At 37.8% G+C, this 19,592-nt stretch overlaps 1 protein-coding gene across 1 annotated transcript in view; it reads right to left on the bottom strand.

The window, feature by feature from the left end:
- Nucleotides 1–19,592, bottom strand: part of PDZK1 (PDZ domain containing 1) — a 550,816-nt gene that overhangs the window by 232,511 nt on the left and 298,713 nt on the right. Inside the window, exon 3 of the mRNA XM_044072128.1 lies at nucleotides 13,450–13,744. Within this exon, the coding sequence (XP_043928063.1) occupies nucleotides 13,450–13,744 (295 nt within the window). The remainder of the gene's footprint in view (nucleotides 1–13,449; nucleotides 13,745–19,592) is intronic.

Below are 19,592 nucleotides of genomic sequence, written 5' to 3'. Positions count from 1 at the left end.
ATTACTTTTGCTGTTCTCAACTCGCTTGGTACAAAATGTGTTAAGGCTGAGGTTCAGCAGTGTTGTTAGAGGATTAGGTAAATCATGCTTCAATTATTCAAAATGCATCCGGGAATATTGTTAGGACCCACTGATGCAGTATTTTTAGCTTTTGAAAGTGTTTTGGGGCTTGGTCATGTGACAGCTCCAGTAGTATAAGTTTCAGGATTTTATTGTGGGATAGACAGGGGACAGGAGTAAATTTCAAGCTGAATTTATCAGCGATTAGGTTAGTTATATCTTCATCTTCATTTAAGGTAGCATTGTTCTCACTCAGCTCAGTGCATTGCTATGATTTGCTCCTGAGATTATGATCAAAACTAAAAAAAAGCCTTGAGATTATCTTTGGCTTGGGTAGCTAACTTTGCCTCAAATGTTCCATTAGTGAATTTAAATTCTAGCTAAATTGTTTGTTTAGTTTAATGACAAGAGATCTATTATGTTGGGAATTACATTTCTTAATTTTGGGCAATATTTTCTTCCTTTTATTATATAGTTTGTTTATTGTTTATATTATAGTTGCACCATGGGGATTTGTTTCTGTATTCTACCTGTGCTTGTTTCTGCAGGAAACAGCTGCATCTATTTAGTTTGGTGGTGTACAATTCTGCATAAGCAACACAATTTTCAGGCTTGATAGGGATTTGAAACTTGCAAAGAATCACGTAGGAGTAGATAATTTGTCTTAGAGAAGTTTTTAAAGGTAACAAGGTTGGAGGGGGTTTCTGTTTCAATTTTATTTTGAATGAGATGGCTTTATGGTCAAACCTAATGGCAATGATTATATGCAAATATGATCCGAAGCTGTAAAGCTAATTCTAATAGAGATACCTGTGAAGCCCTGAGGTTTACTTTGATTAATGAAACCCAAAGTTGCCATGACTAGCATACCATAAAACAAACTAGTGCTATGTTGTATGTATGTTGTCTCTTAAGTATGAAAGATTTACAAGAATTGTTCTGCTGGGTTCACCCCCCCCCCATGCACCCTAATGTGAGTGGTCTGCATTCACTCCCACAGCCGCTAATATGCTATCACTAAGGTTATAATGCCTCAGAGAAAAAGCATAAATATTGATTCCTTTTCTCAAACTTGGTGTAACTTCATCAGTAGATTTAAGAAATTAGGGATGTAGGGAAAAAATCCCCACAGTGAGGAATGCATAAAGAGCAGCTCCCTGAAATGCAGTTAATGCAGCATCACTACGTTTAGTTTTGATGCAATCATTTAGGATGGCAGTGCAATTTGGTCAGTGTGGCTGGCATCACGCAGTTCTTCATAAGTAAACCAAAGTAGATTTAAACTCAGCCTTTAACACCTATGTATAAAAGCCATATTTCAGTCCCCTTTAATAATTCTTAATAAAAGTTTCACAACATTAAAGAAGGTTAACTGGAAACAAAATGCATCTAAGACACATGTAGCTCAGTGCTGAATATGATCATAGCACACTGTCCCATTCAGCACATGGACTTTGGCCATGCCAAGGCTGTAGTCACAATTTTTTTCCCATGACTATTTGCACAAATTATCATTTAAATGTGATCAGGCAAATACCATTTGCTTTCACACAGAGCTCCACTCCCAAAAAATATACATTTTTGTGTGCTCCTCTCACATCTGATTGTGAAGAAAGTGGGCAAAGTGATGTCCTTCAATTTGTTGTCTTCAGTAGCATTGGTGATATAATGGTGAGCATAGCTGCCTTTTAAGCAGTTGACACTTGTCTTGATGGTGCAGTGGAGAGACAAACTCATGGCTTTTATTTTTGCATGATTAGGCATAAAAGAGCCCTAGTGATCCTTAGGTTAGTATATACCTATGAACCTATAAGCACAACCTGGACTAATGGATGGGTAATAGGAAATTCACCCCTGCTCTGGCTGTTATGACTCTGATAGATAGAAGCAGTTAGTAAATCTCCACTTATATAAATCAATTTGTGGGTCACATTTAGGTTGCATGTCTAAGCTCATAAGAACCTATTAGTCGTTAGCTTAGTGTATACGTATGAACTTAGAATGCCTCTAAAAAGCCATAGCAGTTATTGTTTAAGCCATAATCATGCAATTGCCTTTTGCTTTAACACACAGACTGTCTCCTACTCCCTCACACTCCGCCAGTTCCCATATGGTATCTTGAGATAATTTGCCTGTCTGTAGACTGTGTGGCATGTTGATATAATTTGCCTGTCTGCAAACTGTGTGGCATGTTGAGATAATTCACCTGTCTGTAGACTGTGTGGCATTTTCAGATAATTCACCTGTCTGTAGACTGCTGTCGTTGCATGGCTAGGCTTATAAGAGTCCTAGTGGTTGTTAGCCTAGTAAACACCTATGAACCAAAGATGCCCATGTTTTGTGTATATATATCTCTGATATATGATTGTGACAAATGTGAAATAAACAATAGCAACAGTAATATATTTCATGATTGCTGTCCTGCCATTATTTGTATTTAAAACCATGCCTGAAAACAAACAAACATTCCTAAAGAGTTGGGATATCTGCTCACATTGACATCTCCGCTCTGATTATTAGAGATTGCCATGTAATTATAGGTTCATAGGCTCATAGGTAAATATTAGGCAATCAGTCGGAAGACCATTACAAGCCTGGTCAAATATATTATGAAGAAGCTTCCATCAGGCTCAAGGAGGGCAGGACAAGATAAACCATGGAAGAATCTGAGACTGCCCACCCAGTTATCTAGGTTTATCTTGAAGGTGGCAAGGGTGTTACTGTACTTGACATGTACTAGAGGTTTGTTCCATAGGTGAGGATTACACTGGTATATGAATCTCTCACACCAAAGTTTCTTATTTATTTGTTGATGAAGGTTTACTTCCTTTAACTGTGTATTTGAGGTACCATTTGTTCTGAAAATAAATAGGAAGTCGAAGAGGGTTGTATCTTTCATTACCCGAACGGCTAGACATAGATCTCCATGGAGGAGTCTGTACTAGACTAAATACAGAGAAGCACCTGTCAGCCTGTCCTGACAATTAAGATTTTTGAGGCCACTGATCTTTTTAGTTAGGAATCTCTGAGATCTCTCAGGTTGTGTGATATGTTTAGATAAATACAAGCCAAAAGGTACATAACATTCAAAATGGATCTGATGAGATATGAGTAAAGGGGAATTAAGACTCATTTGCATCTAGTAGAGATACCTTTGGAAATTAGATGACCCAGACAGAAGGCTTTTTGAACTACTGCAGAAACATGATGGACAAATGCTAAGGAATTATCATCAGGCTTGTCTAAATCCCTTACAGGGCAGTGTTATTTATATGGTATGTGAAAATGTTTTGCTTACCAAAATTAACTGTTCTACATTTTTTACATCTAATTTGAGACCATTGTCCATGTACCAGTTGTAAACATGATCTAACCCATGGTGGAGCAATTGTGAGTCAGTGGAGGATTGAATAACAATACCGAATTTACAGTTGTCTGCAAATATAGATTCATAGGTTAGTGCTAGGCTAACTGCCCTTGTGGGCTATTTTGAGCCTAGCCAATTACCCCATGCAAGAATCAAATCTTGCACTTTGTGTCTGTAAGGTAAACACCTTAACCATTATACCAACCTCCCACCTGAAATAAGGCATGGGCAGGCTTGCAACTTGTACACAAATTAGTTCATAGGTTCATAAATTAGTCCTATGCTTACTGCCCTTGTGGGCCATTTTAAGCCTATCAAACCCCACACCTTGTGTGGGTAATGTAAACAACTTATCCATTATGCTAACTTCACAGGCCAGGAGTGTTAGCCTGAAGGTCTAAGAAACAGATACCAACTAAGAGAGGGGACAGCAATTCACCCCTCAGTAAATCACTAGTAACTTGCAACTCTGACCACATGGGATTTGTCAAACAGCCAGTTAGCTATCCACAGCACAATATAAGGATTTAAATACAGATTTACAAGTCTGTCAGCAATGCCTGTATGAGGAAAATATCAAAAGTCTTAGCCCGGTCCAGATATGCTGTATGCACTGCATAACCACTATCCTCTGCTTTGGTTACTTTTATAAAGAAATTTATGAGGCTGAAGAGGCAGATCCTTCCTTTGACAAGGCTGAATTGATGAAGGTCCAGTTTTAAGACAATTTCAGTGTCCACTTTAATGAGATCTGAGATAATATGCTCAATAACTTTACATATGACCTTAGTGAGCCTGATAGGTCTATAGTCCCCAGGTTCAGTGCTTGACCTCCCAGGTGTAATGGCATAACAGTGGCTGTACTCCAGGCTTCAGGAATGTAACTAATAGACAGGCTTAGATTAAAGAGGTTATGTAGAGGTCCAGATAGGCCATATTTGGCACTGATAATTAGGCAACCTGAAATATTATCAGGCTAATGGATGAGGTGTTCTTAGCTTTTGAGAAGGCTGAGAGAATTCCTTTATAGTGGCTAAAAGAGTGGCTGGGAATGTAGAAACTGTGGAATAGATATAACTGTAGGTGGAGTAAGATGTGTGCTAAATGTGAGGATTATCTGCTCAAAATTGAGATCAGTTGCAATCTATCCAGTCATTGTCAATCAAACATTTCATAGCTCATTCAAATCCTGCCTTCTTTTAAACCTCATTCCTCCTCTGCATGTATTGTCTCCACAAATTCCATTTTTTCCTATGCAATTTGCTCCATCCCTTTTCTAAAGCTCCCAATTTCAGTTGTTTTATCTCTGTTACTATATTTGCTACTTCTAGTAAAGTTGATTTAGATTTTGATTTCCATTTTCTAGTAATTGCTTTTTTTGGCATCCACCATAAATAAGACTCAGCAAGGCCTTACTATCTCTAGGCAATTCCGATTCTGTATTAGAGTTAACAAAAATAATTTCTTTAGTTACACCAACTTGCTCACCCATTATCTTTGACAGAGCAGTCTACCGGCAATCTTTAAAGTCTGCCAACTCATTACACTCCCAGAAAGTATGTTCCCAGTGACCTCTTTCTTCCCCATCACACCTCCAACATTTGCTGTCTACCTGAGGAAAAATTCTTTGGAGTCTACTTGGGGTATACAAACACCTATGTAAAAACTTTCAAGCAAATATCCTAAATCTTCTAGACTTTGTTGCTTATTTGGGAGACATACATATATCCCGCTCCCATTGTTTCTGTGTTGATTGCTTACTCAATCTCTCTTCCCAAGCATTTCTAACCTCCTTTGATTTATTCTTATAGTTATTGTACAATATTTTTTATGCTCTACTAATTATTCCTTTCTTACAAGATGAGTGACCTGTAGATCGCAGCCTGATTGGAGAACGAACATTCTCCAGCAGGGTATTAATTTACAAGTAATGCCCACTGAAAAAATAGTCTGAAGCTTCAGGCTGCAGTGGAGCTCAGATTGAAAAAAACTAACAGCCGCCATTATTTCATGCTCGCTAAGCAACTCAAATGTATGTCATTTTTTAGTGGCTTCTATCTCCAATGATTGGCAACAAACCAAACATTTTAGGAGTAAATGACTAAAACATAAAGTAAATACCTCAATATTTTAAGTGTTATATTTTGGATGTAAAATGGTTCCTCCAACACCATTAACATATACTACAGCAAGTTTGAAACCTTAGCCGGAGGAACGATTTTACATCAAAAATATATAAAACAAAATAATATAATAATAAAAAAAAATAAGTAAGTAAAACCTCAATTTTGCATACAGCCCGGTCTTTAAATGCAATAATGCTCTCCAGGGTGTGTGTTGCTGTGGAAATAATGCTCTTACAGGGGTATAGAAGCCTTTTCCCTGCAGCGTTGGGCCTTAGAACACACCCAGACAGGCGTTATTTCCACAATAACACACACCTTGCTGGGCATTATTGCTTGCTTAACAGCCGCTTCTGTTGTAGATTCTACTAAAAATTATACCAGTGCTGTTCTTTCGTTTTTGTGTCAACACGGTTTACAGTGTATAATGTTTACAACTGAAATTATGTCAGGATGGTTTGTTTTCATTTATATAAATGTAAGATTCCCTATGTCATATGTGATAATTTAATAAAGATGTTTCTTCTTTAAAAAATAAACAAGATCAGTTGATCTGAGCATATGATCTCAATTGCTTATCTCCTATAGTAAAAGGATATGAAATGGTTAACAATGGCCTGTTATTTTATAGTGGTATGACAATGGATATGGGATTGAAACTATGTGGTGGTGGCAAAACAGGAATGGTGTTGCAATAAATATAATGCTATCATATTCCTGGGTTCTAGTTTCCCTTCATTTTTCCTTAGGAAATGGAAAAAAAGTGGGAAAGTGGGCTGCTTTTTATTTTAATACTGTTTTATGTCATGGCATATCTGTGGCACATTATTCCCCATGGCTTTCCTGAAAATGTTCTCCAACTACACAGGCTATCCCAGTCAAAAATAATAAATGATGAAATAATACAATATAATACATACATGCTTACATATATACCATGAGGACAAATGAAAATGCCTGCAAAAGCTACTAATTCTTATAACTTTGATATCCTGTGAAATCTGTCTGGTATTTGGTGCCAAGGCTTAAGGCTATGATCTGATAATGAATCACTTCCACACATCTTTTCTTCTGTTATACAATCTATTCATCCCTTGGTTGGGCATCCTTGTGTACTCTTGCCTTCTTTTTTTTTCTTCCAGTTATACGTTACCAAATTGCCTTCTGTTTTCCTGCACATGTAACCAGACGATTGAAATCTATTCTTCTTCACCTTCTCTCAAAGTGGAGCTACTTTGGCTTCTGTTCTTTTGTTCTCTCATCTGTCCCACAGTGTGCATCCAACTGGGTCCATGACATTTTGTTGAATCCTATTTATCGAAGTAACTCTTCATCAAACGGGGGATTTTAACTATGGCAAGCCAGTGGTTGGCAACCGTCTGGAATTTGCCCTTTTCCCCACTGTAGTGTGATCTCAGAGTTGGTATATTTAGTTAGGGGGTATTGGGGAGTGTGGGGGACAGGTTTTAAATTTTACTTTTATTTTTGCAGTCACTCAGTTGGCCAACTGCTTGTTTGCCATAGTTAAAATCCACTGTTCGATGAAGCGCGGTTTCAATAAATTAGGTTTCACTGAATAGCCATTCGATGAAATGTCATAGACCAATCCAACTACCCATCCCAGGCACTTTATCTCAACTCAAGCTTCCTTGGCTTTTCTGTTTTTACTGTTTAGGCTTCTGTACCACACAGCAGTACTGGTTGCATCACTGTTTTCTACACCTTATTTTTCAACTTCTTTCCTATAATTCTGTCACACACTAACCCTGACCTTTTATGCCACTTGGCTGCAGACCCTCTAATTCTAGATTTGGCTTCCTTGTTTAGACTTCCTGTGTCTTCCATCACACCTCGCAGATACTTCAAATGTTTAACCTGTTCCACTAGTTCCCCTTCTTTCTCATTGTTCAGCTTCTTCTGGTTTCCAACATTTGCTACCATGATGAGTGTCTTGTCTGTACTCATTTTCATCCCACATGAAACACCTGTTTACTGAGTAATATACCACCTAAAGTGTTTGGCTTTTCCATTTTAAAATGAAGCAAACAGTACTTGTTAGCTCAATAGGCTTTGCCATTTTAAAATTAAGCAAACAGTACCCTCACATAGGTTTTTCATCATCAAAAGGAGAGTCCAAGGCTGCAGGTCCCTCACAACCCAACTTTCAGTTCTAAAAACATGTATTTTTACAGGTTATGTGACACAGTTTGCAATACATAATTACAGGTCTTCCTTCCAGATGGATCTGTATGTAAGAAACTAATTTCCTGAATTTAGCCCTCCAGGCTACTCTCTTGTTATCATCAAATTGAAGGTGGTATTTGCACATAAACCAACCAAAAAACATAAACCAAGGTGCAAAAAGCAAAGTAAGGAATCCAGTTACCATCCAAAACCAACTGTATTAAAATCCATTTTATTTTGACAAAGTCCACATGCAGTTTAAAACATAAACGCGTTGAAATTTAACCACAGCGCTTTCGTCTTCTTACATAGACTTCCTCAGATAAAATGCCATACAATCAAATCACTTATTTATATAGTAATATTTAAGTTATAAACTAAAATATTACTATATAAATAAGTGATTTGATTGTATGGCATTTTATCTGAGGAAGTCTATGTAAGAAGACGAAAATGCTGTGGTTAAATTTCAACACGTTTATGTTTTAAACTGCATGTGGACTTTGTCTAAATAAAGTGGATTTTAATACAGTTGGTTTCGGATGGTAACTGGATTCCTTACTTTGCTACTCTCTTGTTATGCCATAATAAATGGCAGTTATGACTTTATGATCTAGTTAATTACTGTGAGTATATTCCCATACTCCATATCGCAGTATACATTCTGAACACACACACACACACACACACACACACACACACACACACACACACACACACACACGCACACGCACACACGCACACACGCACACAAACACACACAACACACACACAGAGGCATATATTTTACTGTTGTAGGTCTCCTCTCATGCCATCTATCCATCTCTTAGCCTGGCATCCTTGTTTCCTCCTACCTTCTTCCTGTCTCTACTAACCAGATAAATAGTATTTCTAAAAATTAGAAACTCCACTTTATTGCTATATCATCATCATCATCAGCACCGTTTTTCCCATTTTTTCTACATGGGGTCGGGGTATCATGTAAACTATCGCCACCTCTCTCCATTCAGTGCCACACTCCTGCCTTCTTCTACACTCATGCCTGACTGTTGCAGATCTTCTTTCACACAATCCATCCACCTCTTTGCTGGATGTCCTTGTTTCCTCTTTCTTTCTTCCTGTCTGTCCCAAATCTTCCTCACCAGATTGTCTTCTGCTTTTCTACACATGTGCCCATACCATCGTAATCTGTTCTCTTTGATCTTTTCTGCAATTGGTGCTACTTTGACTTCTGCTCTTATGCCCTCATTTCTTTATCTGTCCCACATTGTGCATCCTACCACCCTTTTCAGGCACTTCATTTCCATCATCTCTAGACTATCTACTTATCTATTACACCAAGCCCTCCATTTGCTCTACCCTTCTGTTTCCTTCTCTTTCCTGTATCATAATTACATAGTTTTCAACATTCATTTATTCCATCACCTCAAATGACCCTTGGCAATTGGCCAGAATTTTTTTTCCTTAGCGGGCACAGAAACTAGCACTTCATCTGTTCTGTTAAAGTCTTAAAATTGGGAGTTCTTACTATAATCTTGCTGTTGCATTTCCTGGCCTCCCTTACTAGGGCATTACCAGATTTAATCTGTCATGCACACTAACATAATGTTCTATCCCAATTTTAAATGGTATAACGCAGCACAAGATCAAGTAGCCAGATAGATAATCCAATCTGAGCTACAACTGCTGAAAATTTTTATATCATATACCTGAGCGGTATTTTTGTTACAGAATTGTTTTGATTTTAAAACATACTTACATAACGAACAGTGTTCACCTGGGTAGCATCCTACTACTTTATGACCAGTCAATGCAGTTTGGCAAATTAATGGATTCAATTTATGTTTATAATGGCTGAAATAAGATCCAAGTGTTTTGCCCTTATGATATAAAAACATACATCTTGTGGAGAGAATTTCTGATAGTTTCCGATCTGTTCATAGTATATCCCAATATTTGTCAATAATTTGTCTCAAATATCCAATATTCCGACCAAATGTAGTAGTGAATCTAATAATAGAACTGTCACTGGCTGCCCTCTTCTGATATTCCAGTAGCTTATACCTATCCTGTTGGGAAGCCCATTCACTAATAGTAACTACATTCTTAAAATCATATCCTCTGGAAATAAACCTGTTAGTTAAATCTTATCTGTGATATTCAAAACTTTGTTCAGTAGATCAAACCCTTCTGACACGTAAACATTGTGATTTAGGAATGTTTTTAATAATATGGTAGGGATGGAAGCTAGAAACATGCAAAAGAGAATTATAGTCTGGATATTTACAACAAATAGTACTTCTTAAAGTGTGGTCTATATTTCTAGTTATCGTCACATCCAAAAAATTAATTTCATGATGACTATGATGAACCGTGAAATGTATGCCCCATCTGTTATCATTAAGATAGCCCACAAATTCTTCCAAATATTGAATATCTGCTTTCTATATCATCTAACAATCATCATGGTATCTGTGCCAAATAATTTCTGGCAAGTATAAATTGTGAGTGGCATCATATATCATTTGTATTTCCAGGTATCCCATAAATAAATCCATGTAAATGGGAACAAAAAATGCTCCCATTGCAGTACCCTTTACCTGGCAATAGCATGCCCCATTAAAATAAAACACATTGTATGTTCTGCTAGACATAATAAAAAGGTGTTGAATCCTGGAGCATAAAGAGAGACCTGACCATGCCAATATTCTAACACCATAAGCCCCGCTCAATGAGGTATGTTCATATATAGGGCAGTTACATTTAATGTGCACATTACTCAACCTTCTTCTGTCTGTATTTCTGAAATAATTTTCACAAAATCAGCTGTATCTTGTAATCTAGATCTCACACATTTTAATAATGGCTTCAGATATTTAGTTAGATATATTGACAATGGCTCCATAAGTGATCCCCTACCGGAAACAATGGGCCTGCCTAGTGGTCTTAAGGGATCCTTGTGAATTTCAGGTAATAGATAAAGATACTGTTGATGAGGATCGGATATAGTCAGACGATAGAGACCTGATTGAGTGATAATGCCCTCCACACTGGCAAAATTCAAAAAAGTAGGATCTTGGATGGTTCGGCAGTTGGGACTTTGAACTGTTGCTTTGGGCCCAGCATGGTGGTTGAGTTAATCTTGTGAATTGTGCTCTGTCGGCTTATTAACATCAACAAGGTACTGTGAATTATCCTGGTCAGGCCTAGAATGGATATCGATCGAGGAATATGTGACTGTGTGTTATTGGATTACCATCTTGCTACTGTTAATAAGATTAGTCATATATTATAACAGACTTTGTGTTTGCCATTGGGCTGCTGTCTATATATTATATATTACCATCTGTTTATGGACCACATTATTTGGAATTCTTACCACGAGATGTATGTTTTCATATTGCTAGGGCAAAACACTTGGGTCTTATTACAGCCATTATAAACATAAATTAAATCCATTAATTTGCCAAACTACATTGATTGGTAATATAGAAGTAGGATGCTACCCATGTGAACACTGTTCATTACATAAGTATGTTTTAAAATCAAAACAATTCTCTAGCAAAAATACCCCTCAGGTATATGATGTAACATTCTTCAGCAATTGTAGCTCAGATTGGGTTACTTGATTTTGTGCTGCGTTCTACATTGATCAAACATCACGTACCTTAAGAATTCGTATATCAGAACATTTCAGTTATATTAGGAACAAAAGGCTATCTAATGTCCAATACAAACATTTCCTCAAACACTCTACAGCTGAATTTAGATTTCTTGTTATTGATAGAATCCAAGGAGATAGAGCAAGTAAGACAGGATTGCATAGTTTACTTAATAAGAAAGAAAAATGTTGGATTATTAAGTTGGGGAGGTTATTTAGCCCTAGTTTAAATGAATATTTGTGAATTAGCCAATGAGAATATTCCTGTGGGTATTTCTATTTTCAATTCATTATGGTATGTGTATTGTTCTCACTGAGGAAGGCAGGTTTGCTGCCGAAACTGTTTTGGGTTTTGACTGGATGGTACATTGTTTATTTTGGAGTAAAGTGATATTCCGTACTTCAGTGCTGGCCTTTTTTCGTTTTCATATTCTTTTCTTCTTCGCAAGTTTCCTGACCAGTGTCAAGCAGCCTTCTTGGGAGACTGCTGTTCAGACGTTCAAATGTGGTAAAGCCATTTCAAACTTCTGACATCTTTCTGACTGCAAACACTAAAAGGAGCAACAACTATTCCTACCTTTTGTCATCGGCAGCCACATCATTACCTGGCATGTGTTTCTGTGTTTTATTAAACCTTCTACTAATCCATCAGTTCTGTGCATGGGGGACTGATGTTTTCAAGTGTTTGACTTTAAAGCTCAGACATAATTGGTGCAATACCATTGATATAAATGGAGGTCTATGAGCATTAAGTAGCAATTTATGGATGCCTACTCTGGAGAAAATAACACCAGCTCTCTGGCAATAAGTTTAACATTATCTTTGTGTAAAGGCACTGCTTCTGGAAATTTGGAAGTATGGTCTATTTTGGCTAGTATGACTAGTATGTATGAATACTTATCGCTAGAATTTAGCAATAGCCCTATCATGTCTGTGGCAATAAGTTCAAATGATGGTTCAATGACAGCCATTGGGATCAACAGACCTTCTTTTCTAGGACAGTGTACAGTTTTCTGATATTCTGGAGAAAATGCACATAGTTTTTCTGTTTCTTTTTTCTGGTCAGTAGAATACTCTTACCTTAGTTTTTTCATTCCCACGTGACTTTCTAGCATGTAACTATGGGCTAACTTCAATATCACTACACTCTTAAGATGTTGGCACTACTAAACGATATAGAATGTCTTCCCTTTCTTTACTCAGCCTATATAAGAGTTTATCTGTTAACTCAAAATAGGGGTAAGAATTGAATGGAAATGCCATGTTCACTACTTTCCCCAATAACCCTGGTTATATTCTCTGTTTACCTGTTTAAGGTATCATCTTCCCACTGTGCCTTTTTAACAGTTTATATGGATTACTTGTATGTCCACTAACTCATCATTACATTTTTCAATAACCTGCCTCAAGGTAGAAAGTACAGCTTTTACCCTAAAATAATGTCCCTGCAGGATCTTCTATGTATTTTTCTAAGCCAAAATAACCTTCTGCTAGCTATCAGCACAGGTGTTTCTTTTGGTATAGGTTGCTCTTCCCCTACTTTAATTTGAGTGGATAACACCATCTCAATTTCCTCATGACTCCTACAGCTTAAATATAACATTCAGTATTACTCTTTACTCTTTTCTTTAAACTAGCATAAATATGTTCAGAATTCTGCTTTTCTCATTTTCTGCAGCCACTTTGCTTTGAGGACCCTTACTTAAGTGACGTACTCCTTTTATGTCAAACGATATAACACATTAGCCTCCTTCAAATTCTGCTTTTTGTGACTAGCTAGATGCCCAGAGATTTACTCTTGGGGTACATGGTATAGTCCTCACTGAGTGGTATGGCACATCCACGCACAAATCTTGATTTGTGTGGCAAGGATCTATATTCTCACCCAGCAGCCTGCTAAGTACAAACCTATAAGCCTATACTGGCAGTTTATGAAATTTCATATGTAGTACAGCAAACAGCTTAAAAATTTAAATAGAAATGTGTAGTAAGAAAAAAAGTACTAAAATGAGACACAAACAAAACAATAAGGTGGGATTTAAGGGGCTTCCTACCTGACAAGGTTTTAAGGGAAAACCCATATCCTCCATCTTTGACAAGGTAGCAGAGTCGTGGCTTTGGTCCAGACACAATCGTTCCATTCTGCATGGGAGATTGGTTTGATGGTTTGCTTTGTTCTTCTGGAGACTGATTTGAAGGCTTGCTTTTATCCCCTTGTGTCTGGTTTGAAGGCTTGTTTTGTCCTCCATCTGGGAATTTAATTCCCTTCTTCTTTGCTTTTTCATATGCTTTCTCAGCCAGTACAAGGAAAGTAACAGAGTTTCCACTGTTCCTAACGAGTTCTACAACCTATGCAAATAGAATGTGGAGAATATCATTATTAATTCAAAGTTGCAGTATAAGTTTCATTCTGTAGGATTATAGTTCAACTTTGCAGTTTAGGTTTCTTTATGCAGCATTTTACTTTACAAATACATCTTTATTTACTACTAATAAATATCTGCTAATAGAGTGGTGTGTCTGACAACTTTGCTACTTCTTTCCGTAATACTGCTGTAAAACTTTATTTTTATTCATTAACTAGGTAAGCCAATAATTTAGAAGTGCCTTTTTTGCTGGAGTGACCCACACGCTCCACCTCATTAAATAACTTGCTTAAAATCTAAGTGAAGAATAAAGGAATCAATCCAGGATCAAATAATGAAGCCATTTGCTCCCAGCATAAACCATCTGTGTCAGTAAGCAAACCTTACGTTTTCACTTCGTCATTAACCACTTTATTTGCTTTGTGCTGCAGACAGTGTCACTCGGTGTCACTTTCACGTGTTAATTATTGTTGTACCGAAACTAGATATGGTAAATGTATATAGAGAGGAATCTTGTTTTCACATAATGTTTTATTCATTTTTTTTTTTTGTATGTTCCCCCCTTGCTTCATACTTTTCTGGTCTTCTACCCCAGTATTCCTGTCCATCACTGGATCTACCAGTCCCTTCTTCCAGCCCCTGGACTAACACAACCATTTTTGGGGCTGGGGTCAGCGTGGAACTTAAGGGCACCCTGGGGGCCCACCAGCAGCATCTACTTCTGCAAGAGAGAGAGATAGAGAGAGAGGGGGATTTTTTTCTGTTATGCTCTACTGTCTTGTCCCTCTACCCTCCCCTACACCTATCCTGGAAATATCTGAGGGCTATTACCATCAACATGGACCATGCCTCCTGTCAGGAGGCACCAAGATGAACAATCCCCTCCCGACCCTGGGACAGACATTGCCATCCCTCCCATGCCAGTACCTCAGATGTCCACCTATTAATCAAACCCAGATCACCTGGGCCATACTTATGACAATATCCCTCTACTCCACTCCATTGGCATGTTTTTTAGACTTTGTGTTCCACAGGAGTAAATCTCCCTCCCTCCCTCCCTCTCCCTCCCCCTCCCCCCCCCCCTCTCTCTCAGATGGCTATTATTTAGCTTTGCACCACCTTACATATCACAGAACTTCAGGTCTAGTCTGGAAGACTGAAAAAGACATTCCATTAAAATTAATATAAGTTATCTGAGGTGAAGATGATGTAGAGGGGACTTTGCTTCTTCATAAAGATTTCTTCCATCGACTGCACATTCAGTTTTGTGTACTCAGCGGAATGAGCTTTGATGTCCTTGTAATTGACAAGCTGTAACACTGACTCTATATACAATGTAACATTTTTACAATTATTTGATTCCTTGTAGCCAGTCTGCATCTAACCTACTCATCTCTCATTTTTTGACTTGACTCACTAAGAAGACACAAGCATCTTGTTTAGCTGCCAGACCTATGCAGAATGCAGAGTAAGAAGTCATTTTTATACATCTGTTAACCTGTCAAGCCCACTAGATAAACGTATCCCTTTTCAGGAGTGAGCCAGAAGCACTGTCTACTCAAATGACTTGCTCAAAGTTACAGTAAGACGTTATAAAAAGTAAACACAAAAAAATCTACAAAAGACTTGCAGAGATATATAGAGACAAACTTGATTTGTTTGTGTCTTTCGGCTTTTCCTGGTTAGGGGTCGCCACAGCGGAACTCCGGTCTGCTAATGATTGGTAGTAGAGTTTTACGTGCTGGCTTGCCAGGCCTAACGCACAACCTTCAATGAAGGAACACCCATTCATGCATATCGCCACACAGAAGACACTCTAACTGAGAATCGAATGGGAAACTTCTAACTGTGAGGCGACAACGCTACCGCAGCACCTTGATATTAGGGTAAAAAAGTTTTAATCTTCGCTATCATCTACAACAGAGATCTTCAGTCTGCCTACTACCCTAAAGCTTGCGAATTTGCTATCTTTTTCTTTTTAATTTTTTTTTTACAAATTTCTACTCTTAATTTTAGGATGAAATAAGTACTTAAAGGTCTGCAATTAAGTGTTGTACCGAGAAAGTAGGAATGCTTCAAAGAGATAGAAGTGAGGCTCCCCATGAGTGCTTATCACTGGTATTCTTAAACATGAAAAATCAAATGGAGTCATTCTTATTTGAAAAGTCATTCATGATTAAAGTATTTCTTATCAAAATGTTTCTAACTATAGTTTTTTTGTGCATTCAAGTTAAGTGACAAGAGTTTTACATTATTTGAAAATTATTTAAAACTATTTATTCAGGTATTTGGGTTGTTATTGTGTATATTTACTTTCTTAATTTGGTGATTTTTTTAATGTTTATGACTTTTTGCACAGGTGTTCAGCTGTCACATGATTCTAAGTTGCTCACATAATTTGAAAATGCTGGTCATATGATATTTTAAAAGTGTATTTAAATGTTGTCCGGCCATTTTATGTTTATCTGATGAAGTTTTATTATTGAATAAAACAAAAGTGCTTATCAAGAAGTTTTGTATTGTTGGAGCGGGCTTGTCAGAATCTGTGCAGCCTTGTGTGTATGGTTTACAAAAGGCAATGTTCCAAAGAACAGCAATGTCAGACATAGTATATATAAGTCTACATTTTAAGTCACTCAGTCTCTCTATTCCAGGATTTGAACCTAATGATTCTTGGAATTTCAGATGGTTATCACAGTTTGTTGGGAACACCTGACTCCATGAAAAGTATAATTTCTACTTAAGTCAACCAGAGGTTATTTGGGATAGGAACTGTTTCTGCAACTTTATATGGCTTGAGTTGTCGTCACTTCTAAATGAGTAAAGGACTCAGTAAGTGGATGGTCTACGTATGGTTTACTAGGCTTTACTTCCACTTATTTTAGAATACCTTTCACTGTACCTAATAAAAAGTTACAAGATCTAGTTTCCTCACAAAGTCCTACCTATATCCATATGAGGGGGCTGGTTTAGCCATCACTGAGATGACTGCCAAAGACCTTCATACTCCCACTTATACTTTTGAAGAGCAGCATGTGGGAACACTATAATAATGTCAGCAGAAAATAATCAAATGGCACTTCAGTGTTTCAGGTAAAAGCTCACTGATAAAAAGCTGAATCTGCTATTTGAACAGCTGAAAATCCTTCTGATATATATGGAGGCCTCAAACATAACAATGAGGGAAATACAGGAGGCAATAAAAGAATCTGCGCTCACAATACAAAATTAGGAAGAAGGGTCCTTGAAAATAAGGACAATCTAAAAAAAAGGAGTTTAAGTTCATTACCAAATTAAAAGAAAACGTTAGTTATTTAAAAAAAGTCCAATAGCTTGGAGAACAGGTCTGAGAGAAACAGTTTATATAGCATGGATATACCAGAGTCAGCAGTGCAAAAGTAGCTAAGAGAATTTATCACTGAGTTAGTACATGAGTATCTGCATTCAACACCATCATTGAAATGGGAAATAGCATGCATTCATTGAGAGGGCTGGACATCAGTAAACCAATTCAACCATAATCATGTTCTAATAGCAGTCGAGTCATTTCATATGAAGGAATGGTTCACTGACAGTAGCACAAGATACTGAAATATTAAATATAGTGCCAGACATGTTGATGATTATTAACTCTTTCTCTTCAGAAAGCTGAAGGAGATGGAGTCCATAAAGAGACAAGTGGCAACGATGGAGTTCCTGACAATGGTTACCTATCCAGCAACCTTAATAGTCTCAACATGAGACAAGGTTGCCAGATTTACCTCAACTTCAGATGCCTGGAACAGAGCAACAGGAAGACAGGCGAGAAAATATTGTAGCTATTAAAAAGATGGCATGTGAAGCATCTAAGGAAAAGTGCAGAGAGAAGCAGTGTAGATCAGAGTCCAAGACTAAAAAGATTAAACAATCACAGGTACATCTCGCACAGTCAGCAGAATTGATAATAAATATAGAGACGTGAATTGCATCCATGAATGGGAAATGGAAGAACCATGCAATAAACTACAGGCACAGAAGGAGACTGAGCCTGCATCAAGTAACAAGCCCAGCAATCAAATGAGCAACGTAAACCACCTCTAAGAAAGTACTCATTTTATTTATTTATTTATTTAAATTTGTTGACCGGGAGTGTCCGACTGGACGTAGGTCCATTTTCAGCGGAAGCCCGGGGAGAAAAGCTCTACAGTTAAAATAAACAGACAGTAGTTACATTGGATTGCATAGTGATTAACAATTTACATAGCAATTACAACATATTTACAGATGAAGAACATAGTACATCAGTAGACAACTAGAATCTTTATCTGTGAAGTGCATACCAGACATTAACAAATGTTACAAGAAGAAGAAGTTTGTGCTGTAGAATAAGTACTGGCTTATGAGCATCTGAGCTTGCTATAATCAAGGTAGTTAGTGGAGTGGAAAGAAAGGTAGTGGTTGGATGGGGTGGGTGATATTAGATTGGGAGTTGCAAGGGCATAGCCAGCATGTTTTTAGTTGCTCTTTTAGTAAAGTTTTGAAGTGGGTGCATGATGCTATGGAGGTAATTGTGAGTGGGAGTGAGTTCCATAATTTGGCTATGGCACAAGAGAATAGTGCTTCACCAGCAGAGTTATTGGCTTTAGTGATCTGCAAGTGATTTTTGCTGCTGGATCTTAGTGGTCTGGTGGTACGATAGGGTTGGAGTAGATTCTGGAGGGATGGGACATTTAGTGGATGGTTTACTAGTTTGTGGGCGAGTGAGAGTTGATACCACTGAAGGAGGTGAGGGAGTTCAAGCCAGCCCAGTTCAGCAAGTGAGAGACAGTGGTGACTACGGTAGGATGTCCCTGTGGTGAATTTGGCGATTTTGTTGTAGCAGGTCTCTAGCTTGTTTAGATCACATTGCCTTAGGTTGGTATATATTGGACAGGCATAAAGTAGGGTGGAGATAAGGTGGGAATTTGCTATTGAAATCTTTGCTGCTTTGGTGAGAAATTGCTTATTTCTGTATAACGCTTTTAGTTTTTTGTGGACTTTTTTTATAGTCATGGATATGTGAATATCAAATTTTAGTTTATTGTCTATTTCCACTCCTAGCAATTTGGTGTGTTCAGTTGGGTATATAGTGGTGTTGTCTTTTGCCGTGATGTTAAAGTGAGAGTTGTTTTGAGCATGTTTGGTGGGTTGGAAGATGAGTAGTTTAGTTTTGTTTGGGTTGAGTATTAATCGGGCATCGGATAACCATGTTTCAACAGAGGAAAAGGCTTCCTGTGTGACTTTTTGCAGTTTTAGTAGGGACTGGGCTGAGCAGATGATGGTCGAGTCATCTGCGTATTGTATGAGTGTGCCATGTTTGGTGGCAGAGGCTAGATTATTGGTGTAAACAGAGACAAGTAGGAGTCCAAGGATGGATCCTTGGGGAACCCCTATGGAGACAGGTAGTTGGGGAGATATGTCATTCTGCCATACAACAGATTGTTGGCGGTCAGACAGGTAACTCTGAAACCAGTTGGTGACCGATTGTGAGAAAGATAGGTTATTGAGGACAGAGATAAGTTGTTTGTGTGGGACCATGTCAAATGCTTTAGATAGGTCTAGGAAAGTAGCAGAGGAGAGATAGCAATTGTTTTTATGCTGAAGGATAGTGTTAGTAAAGGAGAGTAAGGCAGTGGTGGTGCTATGGTTTGGTCTGAAACCATGCTGAGTATTGGAAAGGAGGTTGTTAGTAAGGAGGTAGTCTGAGACCTGAGAGTGTTTGCATCTCTCTAGTATTTTGGAGAGTGGAGAGAGAGAATAGCTATGGGGCAGTAATTGGTTAGTTCTGTGTAGGGTCCGCCTTTCTGGAGGGG

Source organism: Protopterus annectens, chromosome 5.part0 (assembly GCF_019279795.1).
Source record: "Protopterus annectens isolate FY-2018-M chromosome 5.part0, PAN1.0, whole genome shotgun sequence".
Taxonomy (NCBI): domain Eukaryota; kingdom Metazoa; phylum Chordata; order Ceratodontiformes; family Protopteridae; genus Protopterus; species Protopterus annectens.
The sequence above is the reverse complement of the archived record's forward strand: the minus strand, read 5'-3'. Positions and strand labels throughout refer to the sequence as shown.